The sequence below is a fragment of the Dysidea avara genome, chromosome 4, assembly GCF_963678975.1.
Source record: "Dysidea avara chromosome 4, odDysAvar1.4, whole genome shotgun sequence".
NCBI lineage: Eukaryota > Metazoa > Porifera > Demospongiae > Dictyoceratida > Dysideidae > Dysidea > Dysidea avara.
Genome location: NC_089275.1, coordinates 3,326,032 through 3,343,384, shown reverse-complemented (window position 1 = coordinate 3,343,384; position 17,353 = coordinate 3,326,032). Strand labels below are relative to the sequence as shown.

At 36.9% G+C, this 17,353-nt stretch overlaps 2 protein-coding genes across 4 annotated transcripts; both read right to left on the bottom strand.

Moving 5' to 3' along the window:
* Window positions 1-1,009: 1,009 nt before the first annotated feature.
* LOC136252406 (uncharacterized) lies at window positions 1,010-6,496 on the bottom strand. Of its 3 annotated transcripts, XM_066044836.1 has the most exons (3): window positions 6,377-6,496; window positions 2,775-4,665; window positions 1,010-2,258 (listed from the first exon to the last, which is right to left on the bottom strand). In XM_066044836.1, exons 1-3 carry the CDS (start codon window positions 6,383-6,385, stop codon window positions 1,300-1,302), a joined length of 2,859 nt encoding a protein of 952 aa, XP_065900908.1. In that variant the 5' UTR covers window positions 6,386-6,496; the 3' UTR covers window positions 1,010-1,299. The 3 variants fall into 3 exon arrangements, with proteins under 3 accessions (XP_065900908.1, XP_065900906.1, XP_065900907.1); XM_066044834.1 differs by having other exon boundaries at window positions 1,010-4,665; XM_066044835.1 differs by lacking the exon at window positions 6,377-6,496 and adding an exon at window positions 5,572-6,247 and having other exon boundaries at window positions 1,010-4,665.
* Window positions 6,497-13,707: 7,211 nt separating this feature from the next.
* On the bottom strand, window positions 13,708-14,956 carry LOC136253092 (TNF receptor-associated factor 2-like). The gene is made up of 2 exons (XM_066045694.1): window positions 14,085-14,956; window positions 13,708-14,037 (listed from the first exon to the last, which is right to left on the bottom strand). Exons 1-2 carry the CDS (start codon window positions 14,883-14,885, stop codon window positions 14,035-14,037), a joined length of 804 nt encoding a protein of 267 aa, XP_065901766.1. The 5' UTR covers window positions 14,886-14,956; the 3' UTR covers window positions 13,708-14,034.
* Window positions 14,957-17,353: the final 2,397 nt, after the last annotated feature.

The window sequence follows — 17,353 nt, the reverse complement described above, 5'->3', positions numbered from 1 at the left end:
TCACCCTGTAGAGAGATCAGCTAGAAACAAGTCACCCTGTAGAGAGATCAGCTACAAAGAAACCATCCTGTAGAGAGTTCAGCTACAATCAAGTTACACTATATAGAGAGATCAGCTAGAAACAAATCATCTTGCAGAGTTCAGTTGCAAACAAATCACCCTGTAGAGAGTTCAGCCACCCTGTAGAGAGTTCAGCTAGAACAAGTTACCTTGTAGAGAGTTCAGCTACAAAGAAACTACCAAGTAGAGAGTTCACCTGCAAACAACTCACCCTGTAGAGAGTTCAGCTAGAACAAATCATCCTGTAGAGAGTTTAGCAAAAAATAAATCACCCTGAAAAGAGTTCAGCTACAAACAATGAGAGTTTCAGCTACGGTTCAGTTATGTAAGAAGTCACCTTATTAACTACAGTATGTGATAATCATCATTCAATGTTAAATATACAAATATTTCATCAGACAAAAGCTATACACACTCCTTAGTTCCACAATTCCTGCAGTAAAGAAAAAAATAAGTTAGAAGGAAGCATCAAAGCCATATGGCCAGTTTTGTGGCTTGCAATACAAAAAGAAGTAGGAGGAGGCAACGCAATTCACCTGAATTGTCGTAATTAAAATTTTTGCCATTAACCTACCATCACAGCCATTTCTTGGCCGCCACCTTGGATTTCACATCTTTTTTCACCTTGGACTTTTTGGGGGCCGCACTCTTTTTTTACAGCTTGGCTGTTTTGGTTAGATTAACTATCACCTCTAATGAATAGGGATGTGAAAAATGTCACCAGAGAATCTGTTGAGTCCATTAATGAACTTTTATGTTAAATTAAAGCTGATATATACCAGGAATTTTTACTCTATTAGCTACCATTAGTTTTTAGAGATTTAAAAATGTTGACCTTGCAGAAATCAAATGTAAACATCAATTTTCAGATTCCTCGTGCTCTAAAAAAAATGCAAAAATCGGATTTTACAGTTTTTCAAAAGTTTCATCCCTTGAAAATTTCCCACAAGCTAAACGGTATTATAACATGACATACTACCATTCAGTCATAAATACATAATTATGTACTATACATGATTTTTGAAAGGAATGTAAAAGTAGAATTCTAAGTTTAATTGCTAATATGGTAAAAATCAAAGCATTGTCTGATCCTACATCTAGTAATAAACATACTATAACATCTAAACAGTGCATGCTAACAGTTAAACTAAACAGCTAAATAGTCATTACAATTGTGAATATCAACATAAGTAAGTCACAAATTGGCAATAGTTTACATCAACTTGTAGATCCATATTTTCAATCAGAATCATTGTCACCATTCTCATTAACACCTACATCATTGATTTCCATATGTCCAGCTGCTCGACGTTTATAGTACACTCTTTTGCATAGAAAACTTAAGTATGTCACAAGTACAGTGAATGAAACTAGTACAGACAACATGTAAAGAATGTCAAAATAATAAAACCGAGCAAAGGTCAGTGCATTTATTAGGGCAATTACCACACAAATACTGAGCAGTGCTACTAGATGTCTGTATTTGGTTGAAAAGCTCAAATAGTTTATGAAGAAGATGATTGGGAGCAACCAAAATACAACGGCTATGTTATAACTTCTACCATCCAAACTAGAAACAAGTAACACAATTAGTGACATCAAGATAGCAGTGTCTAAAACATTTAAACCTTTTCTTCTGTATGGTTGAAACCACAAGTGAACTACTAGAATAACACTGAGCACAAGCAGCAGTAAAATCAACTTTGTTGAGATGCTATCATCACCAAAGGAAAAAACTGCACGAAAAACATCAAACAATGGGTCTATACCAAAAATCACTTGCCGACACATCAGGTAATATGCAGCAAACCAGTAACATTCATCCTTGTAGCAACCTTGCAGTTGATCAACAATTGGCTTGATGCTCATTAAGTTAGTATTGCAATTTGTATATTGCCGTAAAATCAAGGCAACAGGAAAACCAAGTCCAACTATTAGTTCAAGCAGTATAGCCACACTAGCATAAAACCCATGACGATGGTGATAATATGTAACAGCTGGAGACCAATATGCCTTCCATGATGATCCCATTAAATTTTCATCTGGATGTTTTGCATTAGTAAAGTATGGTAGCGGTCTTAGCAATTGTACTGAAGTACATGAAAAGGAGTTGTAGGATAACAACAGCAGTAAACAAACAGATTTACTGTTAACAACTCTGCCAATGGTTCGTGCTACTCTTACTGAATATCTGGTTGCTATGGAAATCACAACTATCATGAATGTTACAACTACAGGATGGAAGTATACAATAAATAAATGGTCCAAAATGTCAAATCCTCGAAAGCACAAATGCAAATACGACATAAATGGAGGTTTTAAATTACCCAAGCTTGAAAACAATGGAAGGATAGCACTAAAGTCAAAAAGTTCACCAACACAACCATAATAAGCATGGATATTATTAGGATCATAGTAATAGTTGTCTTTATTGTCATTTGCACTTACATCACAGACAACTGCTTGAACTACTTCATTATAAACAGAAACAACTTGTTCTAAAACGCCATAATAAAAGATTAGACCAAACACATATCCTGTATCAAGCTGAAAGTGCAATAAAACAAACACAAATATTATTATCAGACACCAGTACAAGAATGAGGCTGACAAAAAGATCATCAAACTAGACCTCACTGATGAAGTCAAACAACTGGAATAAGAAACACAATTGGTTGTACCATATTGAATAGCATGACCAAGTTCATACTTACACTCTCCACATGAAAAGCCTGTCCAGTATGGACTACACTGAGAATCTTCACTAGGAAATGGCTGAAATGGTATTGAGTTGATCCACTTATCAGGATCACAAAAACCTGATGGACAAGATATAACATAATGGTAGAAACCATCCTCATACCAATATCCCGGTACAACTACAAGATATCCATTAGGACATGACATTCCTGGTGCAGGCAGTCGAGCATCACATGACAATTGCTTGCAAATACCATTGGCATCACGGTAATGCATAATATCGTAACAATGATTCTCAAGTTGTCTCCACTTTATCACTGCGGATCTTAAGTCAACTACACCACCAACATTTATTGTGAGATGCAGAGAAATTGGCTTGTAATACACACAGCAACAAGCACCACTGTTGTTAGAAATTACTGTTACATCGATATCAAATGTGTAGTTAAAGTGATCATTTCGTCTCCAGCACAGACTAGAGTAGTAATTGTAACATTGCAAGTCATTGTGATCATCACAGGATAATGAGCCATTAACTGGTCCAATACTGTTATGAAAATAATCTACCGCAACAACTTGAAATTGTAAATCATCTGGCCATAAAAGAAGTGTGCCGTTTTTGTAATAGTTTGATTGACTTACTGAAACTTCAACATCACCTAGAAAGTGTAAATGGTAGACTGAAGATGATATTTCCTTCTTACCAAATGGTATACTATGATTGCATGGATAGTCTTGTGGGAGATCGAAATAAACATAATCACCACCCTTAGCAGCAGAGTTGTGGTCATGCACTGATGCATTGACCAAAATGTTGTAAAAATGAAGGAGAGTGTAAGGATTAGAACTGTTGCAAATGACATAATAATTGTTAGATAAGTCAACATACACAGCCCCTCCATAGGACAAAGCAGTGTTGCCAACAAACTCTAAGGTTGTTTGGTTCACATAGATAGTTGATCCTGGATCAACAAATATGGCACCTCCATTGTCAGCTACATTATCATAGAACAGAACTGTAGACTTATTCATAAACAATTTTGATTCTGAAAGATAAATAGCACCACCATTGTCATTGGTGTTTAGATTGTTTTTAAATACAACATGTCCTGAAATATTGATGTTTCCTTGAGAATTTATAGTGATGGGATAAAAGTTGCCATTAAAGGTTACCTCACCTTCCAATACTAGGTCACCTTCCAACATATTAATTGGTTCAGAATTATTAGTAAAATTGCTTGAAATTATTCTTACTACATTACCAGCGCCATAAGTAAATATCCATTCACCTTTGTCACCAATGCATTGACTGTTATTGAGAGTAATGTGGTAACCGATTGAAAATGACTGAATGCTAATGGAATCAGTATTGTAGTAAAACAAGCTTCTGGTAATGTTTATTTCAGGCTTTTTGGGATAGCGATCATCATAGTAACCACAAGTAGAATCGAATATTACAATTCTAATTACAGATTCCTTAAACAGCCGAAATGTACAATTGTTAATGTTTACATTTGCAAAGCAGAAACCAAATCCCCTACACTTGTCCCATGTAATATTCTGTATGGTTACACCCACCGAATTATAACTAAATATCCCACCTAGATGATCACACTTAACAATAGGATTATTGTAACCTGTGATGGCAATATTTTCAAAATTACGTCGTATGTAAAGAAGAAATGTAATGTTGGACATTATTCTTATCTCAGTATTAGGAATCACTAATGCAAGAGCGTTTGAAAGACTAGAACAAGAATGCTGTCCATAAGCACAACACTCAGGTGTATCACAACCTTCTTTGTCAACAATTATGACTCTCTCATATTCTTGGCTGAGTGGCGATTGTATGGTATATTGAAATAAAGTGATACACCAGATCAAAACAACAATCATCTTGAAAACCTACAGTTACAGAAATATGTGTACAAAGTATATTAATAAGTAAATATAGAAAAAAAGGGGGGAAACAAGGGAGGTCACCTACAGATATACTAGTGGACCTACTTTAGTCTATAAATCTGCAGGTGTAGGCAACCTCCCTTGTTACCCTACATTAATATGCTGTGATCCATAATTAAAAACTTAAAATTTATTTTCCTTATACTTGTTTGTTTATTTTTTGGTAACATAATCATGACTGGTGATTCCACACATACCACATCAAAAGAAAAAAGTGACACCAGACTTAATGTTTTCATCTGAACGCTCTCCCCCTACTATCATTTACTGTCTCAAAAGTGAAGTGGTTATTACGCTTTGAACCAACCCAAGTCAACTCAAGTCAATAAACCAAACAAAACCTAAAGAGTGAGTGGGTAGGATAAGATGCAAAACAATGACATGTGTGCATGGACTGTGCAGATTTGCTCTCTGCTTAAGCAGTTTAATGTTATTCATTATTATAGATATAGACAATTTTCTTGTACAATTTATTATAGCGGTAGTTTAATAGAAAAAATTCCCCACTTATTGATACAGAACCACAATATCCTTTGGGTTTCGATAAGATGTTTTAGGTGCTTTTTGCAGATTACATAATGAAACCACAAATAGGTGGCCTGCTAATGACATATATATATATACAGTATGTAAAGTTGAAAGTGATGGTGTTTTATCAATAAAATGGCTTTTTTACATTTCAATGGACCTTTAACAATCTGGCATACATTGACAGTTGTTGTCCATCCTTCTTGCTTAAGTATTGTTACAAGATGTTATTGATCGTTTATTTTTTACAACTTAATGAGATACACCATAGAAACACAGTAAAAAGCGTCACTTTTCCTTTATTGCAAAATACAAACCTACCATTGAAAGTAATGTTAGATGACGGGATGTGGAATGTTTCGTATTCTTTCATCAATAGTTAATATCAATGATCATACTATGAATGCCTGAAATATGAACTATTGGATACAGAAGCCATAAGCACAGCAAGGGTAATGCTAATTCCATGCAATACACCAAAAAACATTTTAATAATTCAATCATGTTGCTTTATCCACAAAATCTAGTTGCATACATGTGATGTTCATGCTTCAATATGCATAGGTGCACAAACACTGATTAAATAACTTCTACAATAAGTAAAAGATACTTTCATAGCATTGGATCCTATTTTGAAGCTTAGTTAGTATGAATATACCCTAAGCAAACCCTATAATAAATATTATATAGATTTGTATCATGACTAATAGCTGGCAAGACTCATGCACTAGCTACACATAATTCAAAAATCGGCATGGCTGAGTGACCAGAAAGTATCAATGCATTGGCGGGTAAACAGGGTCTGGTGTAACTCAGATAGCCATTTCATCTGAAATTAAGTTTCGGGGATCGTTGCATGGAAGGTTGCAAACAAGCCGCGAACAAACACGACAGCTAGTACTTGTTTTCTTGTTTCGCGCGCCTGTCGAAAATATCCGAGAAAATCGCTCAGTAGCTACCTAGCTGCAGCAAGCGGCGCAACGAAGAGAAACATCCGCGGCTTATTCGCAACCCTTAAATTATAGAATACAACAGTCCCGAGCAGTCCGGCCGGCCACCCAAATAGTGTCTAGCTAACTGACTCGGGTGGACAAGTGATCTGGGCACGACTAACTACAAACCTCACCACAAACATTCCAGATTCTTAGTGTTTTTCCTGACTCCTCGTTTACACGGCGGCGGTTCAGCACCTTCTTTCGGCTCAGGTTGTTCGACGACACTTATAAGTGCCTTTAACGCTTATTTGTGCATTATTTAAGAATGTTCACGCGCTACTTGCCGCCTTGAATGGTGTTTGCGCATTAGCGCAGACCTAAGAGGCAGAACATGGATACCAAGATTTTTGCATTTTCGGAGGTTTAAAAGCTAGCTAGCTATGTCTTCAGCTACTCGGCTCATGTATGCAGTCTCTCCAGCCAACTTAGCTGCAGATATTTTTTCTTTTGTCGCGTTTGGTCGGGAAAGGTTACTGCTAAGGTTAGCAACCTAGCTACATTAATATCTTATTTTTAAATTTTTTTCTACTTTTTTTCTTGGGGTATCCAGCACCCCTTGTACTAGATGTTGAAGTGCTAACCAAAAGAAAGACTAAAAATTTATTGGATTAAGGGAAAGGCACCTGACCTTCTATCAGAGCAAGGTCATCGACAAGAGCCCTATGGCAGGCCGGGCAGCCACTGTGGGAGCGTGCTCACCTGAGACAAGCAATTGCTGAACGCAGCAGCGAAAAACTAAGGCGACAGCGTAGCCAGGCCATAACACTACTGTAAGGAACACCCCTTTTCAAAGACAGCAAATAGGCCGGACGTTTGTAAACAACATTAGTACACCCACTCATTCCATCAAATGTGGAAAACACTAATGGTACAAAAGAGCCCATCTCAACGTCTCTGATACTTTGCTCATATTTTCTGCATTTCTCCTTCTCAAATCGCCGATACAGTGAAGACACTGGAGTGGTACGGTACGATGAAGCAGTTGAGTTGAAAACCTTGACATCAAAAAAAGTCCTCTGGTGTTGGCCACCCCAAAACCCATCAGCTGAGACGTCCAAACGAGTCCCATCCTCAACAATTGCTGTTGAGTATGTGAGTGTTTCAACTGAAAGGGATGAAGGTTCAACACACACACACACACACACACACACACCAGAACACACTTCTGATAGGGCATCAGCAGTAAAGTCCCTTAATTCATTATGTCTAAGGGTGGGATAACCACCGGTGGGACAATTCATAGCATGATCCACAGAGAATCCCTTACCACAAACGCACTGTGTAGGCAAACCAGATGGAAGCCACCCATAGTGCAAGCAAAGTGCATCACGAAAAGCCGCCCTTATGCAAAGCAAAGCCGTGCTCGTCAACAGGCAAAGCTGAAGGCCAAGATGAAGCCCCCTTCTCACTAGACAGTGCCATGATTCTCTGTAGATCAGCAGACAATGATTGGTGCAAACTGGCAGCAAAATCAGCTTGTGCTTGATGTGTCGCAGGTACAACTTCGGATTTAGCCAAACGTTGAGCCTCCAAAGTGTCGATGCTAAAATGAGATTCTTGCTGAACAATCAGGGCAACAAATGCAGAGGTTATGTTCACAGATGAATCAAATTGGGGATCAGACAATAGTTTTGGATTACCAATGCCAAGACCACCAAGCCTAATGGGTAACGAGAAAAGAGATCTCTCAGCATCACTAATTGATCTCCCTGTCAATACAGAAAGGAACTTAAGAGTGATAACATCCTCAAGAGAACCAAGGAGGGCAGAGATTAGCGGGATGGTACGCACAAAATAAGTCCATTTACAACACACACCATGTACGAAAGCGGCCGGCATAAGCAGCATGGGGATGGACTTTCGCTATATCACCGAGCAAACCAACACAGTAGGACCAGGACTCGACTTTCTCAGAGACATAAGCCTCGGTGTAACAGCGGGAACCAAAAATAGCTCCAAGAGCGGCGCTTGCCCTCAACAGTAATATGCACTCCAGTGCCAGCAAACTGCTGTCTGGCAGAGGAAAGATAGCATTAGCAGAAATGCGGTGACTACTCTATTAGGGAGTTTTGTCGTAATTCAACTTGCATCTCCAGTATAGTTGTAGATCTAACTTCAGTATTCAGTGGATCCATGAGTGGTGGTTCATTATGGTATGTCTGCTTAATTAAATCCTTAGAAATGCTAAGCGTGTTCATATGGCTTTCGGCGACATTCGTGGTCATGTGTGGTAAATACCTATCGCCGAAGATTTTCTTAACGTGATTCATACCACCAATGAATTTATTACCACTTATGGTGCATTTTGTAGTCTTCTAATGGATCGTGGTATAGTAAGCTACTGTAGCATGATCGTTTACTTTCAATTAACTGAAATCCACAAAATTACTATAATAAAACTCTCTAATAGAGCGTTCAAGTTTGACCGAATTTCTGCTAATGGTCTGGCTTTACAATTAACCAGGTCTTGGCAGCATTTATAGGATAGTATCCATACATAGAACCAAGATCCTGAAGTTTAGTCCACCAAGTATACAAGCCTTGCAGTGTACCCCTGCTGCTGCTGCTGCTGCTCTTTAAAATGTCCAGGACATTAGCCAGATCGAAATACTCTAATATAGGGCAGTCAATTACTCTAATATAACGACCAGCCAATGTATTATCACATGTAATCAGTATTTAAGCGTTGTAATCAATGAAATTCACATATTACTATCTTATTGAAGTGAATATGCCTCAGTGTGGCCCTCAGATTTTCTGACTGCTCCAAATGTATAATAGGTGATTGTTCTATTAGAGTGTTTCGATCTGACTAATGTCCTGGACATTTTGAAGAGAAACTTTTGACATATTTAAGACATGGGGATAGTCAAAACCCCATTTAAGTGGATTCAGTTTGTGTATATGTGTGCTGGGTGCAGTAGCTAGGCTGCTACTGCTGAACAATTTTCCACCTGCTATATATACCCTTCACTTGAACTTGATCATGAATCATGCAGTCTCTGTTCTATACCTTTAAATGCATGCAGGTACGTAACTATATTGGCGGCCATTTGGTTGCATAAGATGTACAATATATTATTTTTCAATCGTGCATTTATTATTATACTTATGGTTGTGTGTGGTTATAAATTTTACAATAAATAAAATTACAGCAAGATAAGATGTATACTTATGTATGCAGGTGACTTTGGTGACTAGTTATCTGGTGTAAATATCAGCAATTTATTACGGAGACTTCAATCATGCAGTACGGCTGTGCTGTATAGTAATATTACAAAAGTATGATCATGTGTCTATATTCTATCAGAGATTAATAGTTGCACCCTGTAATGTAAGTGCATGCATGCGCATCAAAATTTTGTATGATAACATCTGAAATAGTAAATCCTGACAAAGTTTAAGCAATTGTTGATTAAATCCTCAACCTTCAATCGCACATTGTTGTAAGATACCATAAGTGCATTAGTGTATTACCATCACTAATATCATGTTTCCTCTATGGAACATAACATTTTTATGTAACTAGTGCAAGAGTGCAAAAATCATGTTATGGTATTCAGGTGTGGTGTAGCAAACCAAAGAGTTGGTGGGGACAACTTAGGCTTAGGAAGTAGGTTGTGAAAGTTAAGCATGCAGTGCATGGAGTTTGAAGAATGATGCACTATTCTAGAGGGATCTGAGGACATGCAGGTCCACCAGGAACTTCTCAGCTCTGAGATAGTGTCTTGGGCTATTTTCATGGTGTTGTCACAGTTGTATAAATATTTAATCATGAGTGTTCTATGAGTGCATGGTTGACTGATTTAAATACCTTGATAATCATTTATTTACATGCAGGGAGGGGTCATGTTTGTGACTAGTTTTGATTCATACGTTAACTTCCAGGCAATCAACTACAGCAGTAGTCCTTGCCCAGTGGAACACATCACAAATACATAAATTAAGTAAACAAATGCTACTTTAGTTAGCTATCTAGCTACAACACAATTACAAAGCAAAAAAACTAAATAAATTTTGCAAATTAAAACTACACACACATACAATCAATAAAGTAGTTACTGTTTAGAGAATAGTTGCTGCAGAAGGAGGTAATGCAGTCTAATGAAAATATCTACACGTCAACACAGGAAATTAAAAGAACAACTGAATTTAACATAAGATACTAAATCTCCTCTGTAGAATTGATGCTGGATTACAAAAATGGCATCAATTCTACAATATAGTATCACTATGGTAACAAAAATATTATTGTACAAGTCTATTTTTTATATTATAGTGTATTCAATTTGCATGGCATTATTCTACACAAAGTTAATCTGTTGTAGAATGGTGTATATAATAGTTATTCTACTTGAATCCCTGTGCAATATTAGTTACTGGATATCATAAAATGTAGCTGTAATTTGCTTTATATGTATGGCAAAACTGTCATGTGTAGCAAAAATTAATTTTCATGTAAACATAAATTTTCATGAATTTTGTCTTGAACAAAATACATTATACCTTGTGACGGCTTTATTACAGCAGCACACAGATCCAGTAGCTATACAGTGAGCCACACAATTAATACTGAAAAGTTGAAACTTGGATTAAACAAGCATGTACACACTTGTGGTTATTTGCTATGATGACAGTAATGTACCCAGGGCCGCCGACAAGGGGGGAAACTGGGGCAATTTTCTCTGGGCCCAGGTCTCAAAGCTACATTATCCACATATAACTGTAGTTATAGGGCCCCACATTCTTGATTTTCCCTGGGCCCCCTAAACTTTCTTGGATTCTCTTAGTGGCCCTGAATGTACCATGCAAATAGCTACCTGCTATACATATATAGATCTCTTTAGAGACTATTCTATTAGAGTATATCAATCATTTATTGTAATAATTATGTATCCGCATAAAAAAAAACAAAAAACAGCCAAGCTGTGAAAAACGGTGAGGCCTTAAAAAGCATGGGTGAAAAAAGGGATAATTATATATTTTCACAGATAAGTGTTGCATAATTGTTTTGCATACGTGACCGGTAGTCCTGCGCCGATTATGCCAGCATAATTTGGGGCATAATAGGAAGCCAAAAGCATCAGCATAATGCCAGCATATTAGGCAAAATTTTTGTGCATTGGTTATGTGAGAAGCTGAAACTCTGCCTATTTTGCATGATGCAGAATGGGATAGTGTGCATATATGGTAAAAATCAGATTTACAGCTACGTTGTGAAGAAAAGATTAGTTGAAGATCGATATACTCTAATAGAACAGTCACCGCATAATGAAATATCCTAATAGAACGTTCACAGATGCATTAGGTACTCTAATAGAGCAGTCAAGACACAATTTTATATAAGCACATTTGGAGCATAATGGTACACAACTGGGCATAATTGGAGCATAATAGGGGAAATTTTGGAGCAATGCTCAAAAGCATAATAGGCAATTTCAAAAGCATAATAGGCTCAGGCCTAGTGACCGGGCCTGTGAAAATATTGCATGTGGGCACAAACTATACCCCATCAAACTAAAGTTCATATCTCACTACTGGAACAGAATATTTGCATTCTGTAACTTGCATCATAAAGCCAATTAAATGCTTATTCTGTGATAAAAATTTCATTGCCATAGAATTGGTATAAAATGTTATGAGTCAAAGAAGTTTGAAAAAGTAGGCAAAAATCATGTGCCCACATGCCCTGTTTTCGCAGGCCCAGTCACATTATTATGCTAGCATTATGTATATGCTTGATGCCTCTAGTCTAGACATCTAGGCCATTGTATTGTGCTTCACACACTGCATGTACTCGTTGTACCAACTATTAGCTCCCACTGTATAAATTTTATCCCTGTTGTGAATTCTATCCACTTCTGTTTAACCCACTGGAAAGGCATCACTGCAGTGTAGACACTAGCATATTTAGCATAATAGAGGCAGCAGTTGGGAGCATACCCCCACTCAAATTTTTATGTTCTGCAATTGAATTTGACAACGCTTTTTGAGTGAATAATTATAACATGCATTGTGAGTCACTTAATGCCAAAAGAAAGTGATCACCATACCAATCTATGTAGCAGATGTAATACCAAACGGGAACAACATAAATGCTGCAGTATTATATGGTTTCACATACCCTTTCATGTCATTGTACTACACCCATGCAATTTTTTTCCTTTATTAAACATCTATCTGTCTTTGTAATACGAGTTACAAAAGATGTCATAATTGTTTCAGTAATAATATGACATGTTATGTGACAGGATGTAGTTTGTGCCACATGCTGTGACATGTCTGAATTTTGTAGGCCTGCATAGTCGCATATAGTTATAGTGATCAGAAATTGCCGGCAATGTTCAATTCTGCCACTGTAACTGATACTTGGTATCAGCTAATTGATGCTGGATTGTTCCACATGATCACAAGAATAGCTTTGACATGTACGACTGTTCTATTAGAATATTCTATAGACTGGGAGTGACAGTTTTGCTAAAGTATAAAGTATCTCCTTCTCTCTTCTGATCTCAACTGAGCCTCTGGTGGGGTATATATATTCCCATTATAGGCACAGTTAAGGGGCACAGTCACTGTCCTGTATACAACCTTCTTTTTATATAAATACCAGTATGTATTATTACTTAATTGTTTTTACCCAAATCCTTGTCTTCTCTCCCCTTTTCTATGAAGTTAGCCATACCAAGTGTTTTGACACATTAAAACCTTTATTTACAGGCAAATGTGTAAAGATGCCATGAAATTTGAAGCCTTTACACTACCATAAAAGGCAATGGCGGATCCAGGATGGGGCATTTGGGGCAAATGCCCCCCCCCCCCCTCGTGGAAGACTCAGCCATATTTGTGATTAAAATACTAAACTTTGTCAGGCCAAGACAAGTTTAGCTACATAACTCCTGAAAATATGTACATTTTACTAGCACTTATTACAATTTCACCTGAAACTGAAGTAAAGCAATGTCAAACTAACTATTAGATTGTTACCTTGCAACTTTGTGCCTCTAAAATTAACTATCGCTTGCTGTTTAAGACGTTTGGAGCCTTTTAACAGCTTTTAAGACTTTGCAACCATCTTCAAAGGCCAAAGTGACAAAAATCATCAGTGAGACACTACTAAGAGGTGATTATTTGCTGCTTCAAAAACGAATCTGGATCTCCCCAACCACCTACAACTTAGCCTGTTTGTGCCCCTCCCCTTACTGGCTCCTGAATCCACCCCCGAAAGGGAGTAGATACAGTAACTGCATTAAAGCTACCACATGTTAGTATATAAGCTGTTTTAGCATCTAGCCTTTCAACTGTGTATGGCAATGAGCAGACCACAATAAAGTTTTGAAAATATTATTTTTAAACTTCATGATTAATATAAGGGTTGACTTACTGATGAACAGTTATTGGTATTTACATGTTGATATGAATGCTAAGGCCATTAAAACTTATTACTTGTGAGCACATGTAAACTATTTAGACAATTGGTACCATTTTGGAGAGATGTTAAGAGTTCCCCTACTATACTTGAATCATACTGTATGCATAACAATAAAAAATAATATCATCACGGTATAGCTACACACATTGTATTATTCAACATTCATGTGATCCTAGAGCTAAAGCCACACTGTTTGTTGTAATTCCAAAAAGTTGCAACTAAGCCTGCTTGCTGACTTGGAGGAAAATACAATCATCTTTGAGATATTGACGTGCTGATGTGGCTTTGTGAAAGTCTTTAGTGGAAATGAATTGTGGCCATCCCTGACCCTTACTAGCTTTCTCTCTATCAGTCACCCTACTGGCAAAATAATCTAGTGTTTTTATAAGATGCTGACTGTTACCAACCTGGTTCAAAAGTTTAATCTCAAACCTTCCCATCAGTGGCCATGTTAGCTCATCATCATGTGGACCCTTCATGAGATACAGGAAAGTTGATAGGTGAGTACCTTTACCATCACCATGACCAGCAGCGCAAACATTTAAGCACATCTTGTATCCCTTTTCATGAGAGTAAAAGGAGTTGCTGTACCAGTCTACAGCATCACTGCTTTTATTGGTAAACTCTGGCACCTTTACTATCACAGGACACACTTGACTACCTGATGTTGCTGTCATCATCGAGAGCCTACTCAACTGCATCAACCAATCACCTCCAATTGGGTTTCCTAACATAAATTGATACATAAGGTGCTCCAGGCCCCTCAACTTGGTCACGCTCAATGCTAAGTGTTCTTCAGTCTTCATTTTATTGTGTTCCATCAAATCTTTACGGTATATCTTTTCCTCACACCCAATTTCATGATACTGACAGTGGACAATTTCATATGGACATATTACCTTGTGTGTTAGTAATTCGCGAATTTCTCCTTCCCATGTGCATCCAGCTTCACCGTTGGTACAGTAAATAGTTAACTGCTTTACTTCTCGCTCTATCTGTAAATTGAGGACACCGGGAAACTCCCCATTGCGACACATTGGACATGCGGGATGGTCCGACTTCCTTGTCTGGCCTATACAAGTCTTACAGAAAATGTGTCCATAACACACACTGAGATGAGGATCTCGACTAGCTAGTTTGCATATTTTACAGAGGAGACGATCAGGTACGTCAGTAGTGAACTTGAATTCGTATCCTCCTGTAGTCATGATGCCGTTGAACCTCGCCTTGAACACTTGAGTATGCACGTACTTTCTTGACGCCTACAGCAGGGTGTGGCTGGTTATATGCGCCACATAATTATATCACATACGCCACATAATTATATCACATGCGCCACATAATTATATCACATGCGCCACATAATTATATCACATACGCCACAGGCATCACGTGCTACTAATATCACATGCTACGGACGATAAGCTATATCCTAGCTAAAAAAAATATCTGGGGATAAATATAAAAGGTTCGAGCGAAAAGGTTATACATTTTGCACCACAAACCAGCAGTGTTTATATTCAGAATGCATATTCAATTAGTTACTTATGCAATGACAGAAGACTTGTAGTTAGAATAGCTACTAGGCCTTTTATTATTAATTCTGTTTTCTATAAAGCTCAGTAAAATTCACGCATTTAGAATTCAGCTCAATGTAGCATTTACTCAGGATTCAGTGTTAAGATTTCAGTCAAGATTGCCACCAAATACAATCTCAGAAAGCTCCTCTTTCTACAGGAACATAATACTATACTAATTCTGTTTTCTAGCTCAGTAGCATTCATAATGCTTTCAGTGTTGAACTTTCAGTAAGAATTGGCAAATTTCAGTCAAAATTTCCAATCACAGAAAGTTCTGTTTTTTTTTGTAGTGTAGCCTGACCTTGTTCTACTGCTAATTATGTTTTCTAGCTCAGTCTCAGTGTTGAGCTTTCAATAAAAAATTGCAAATTTTCCACCAAAAGTAATCTCAGAACATTAATTTTCACAAAATGTCCTGCCCCCACACCCCCTGCATTTTGCAGAGTCTATACTTTGCACACTGTGTGGACTGGTCAGTTCTTCCAGTGAACCACCTTCCCCTTACTGTTAGTGGAATGGATTAGCAATTCTATTTAAGTATTAGTTATGTTGGCAATGCACTGCAAAGTATAGCATCTTTAATGTTTAATGGGTAACTGCATCAATTCTATGAACCGTTTTTCAGCAGTACCCTACAATTCAAAACATACAATATTAGCTAGCTATATATATACACCAACAAAACAGCACAAGTACCAGCAACAAGAAGTACATGTTGAGGCTTGTATACTTTCATCTTGCAGCTATAATGAAGTCAAAATTTCATACTTCTAGAAATACAGAAACAGTTACTAGTTTATTAGTGATCTCGCATCAGTTGCTTTTTATACAAGAAAAATTACAATGAATTAGTATTATAATAATAGAATAAAAGCACTGCCAGTAAACAGATACAGGTGACAGGAAAGAAGCAGCTTTATTGCAGAGACCTTACTGTAGTGTACATAGTCATGGTACCACAATTATTTTACATTAACGACTGCACATGCGCTATCGGAGTATCTTGATTCTGCAAAACAAAATTTTGTATAAAAAATTTTGATATAGTATTGCATACGAAAACTATTTTACAACGAAACAAGCAAAATTAATTTATATATTATACACATATTAATACATGTTTAACTAGACTGTATACTAAAAAAGAAAACACACTTGTTGGTCACCTGAGTTTATAGTTTATAAGCTGCAGAAAATATTGCACAACAGTCCCATGACCTTAGTGTTGTTTATTGTGTGCAATTTTGTCATTTTACTGCACACAATTTTTGTGACATGTGCCTTTTTTGCCATTCTACCTACATGTAAGTGCCAGAAGTGTTTCATTTATAACTATGGTTATTTCCACCTCATGAATTTTTTATATTCACATAATTATATTGTATTAGTGGATTTGTTGTAGTGCTTTGTGTGCTCAAGGTTTTAGCCATAATGAATAATGCATATAATATATTATGATGATGACTACTCACCCACATCAGTTTAGGAAAATAATGCTTGAAACGAGATTCTAGGAATCATATTGCATTGGTTTACCCAAAAGATATCATGATACGATTATATATAACACTATAATATATATATATATATTGGTGCTAAATATGTACTTATTTCTTGAAATTGAACTACAAGAATTGAATTACAAGTGAAATAAATGTAGTGTATACACAGTTACAGTATACATGACACATGCACACATTTATAACACTTCCTAACTAATTTTATATGCACACTTTGCTGCATGGGTGGGTATGTACCTTGAGACATTGAGCAGAGGTACTCACGACACTACTGTTGACAATATTAAATTAATAATCAGATATTTTGCATTGAAATTATTATAACCATTATGTAATCTGTCAGCATTTTGATGTATCATGTAGGTTATATATCAAGTCAATTTTACATCGTGTACAATTTACTAGTGTGCTTCTCACACTATGATGCCTTCCTCTCTACATACAAATCTATGTAGCTAGGCCATAGCATTGCAATAAGTCTGAATTGTATAACCACCCGGCAGTCTTTAAATTCTGATAGCCATCCATGAAATACCTTAATTCTATCTAATCTATCTAATTAACAAATTTCTATCT

Bases quoted from the DNA above. Each gene is read 5' to 3' on its own strand.
- LOC136253092 (XM_066045694.1), bottom strand. From the start codon at position 14,885: ATGACTACAGGAGGATACGAATTCAAGTTCACTACTGACGTACCTGAT.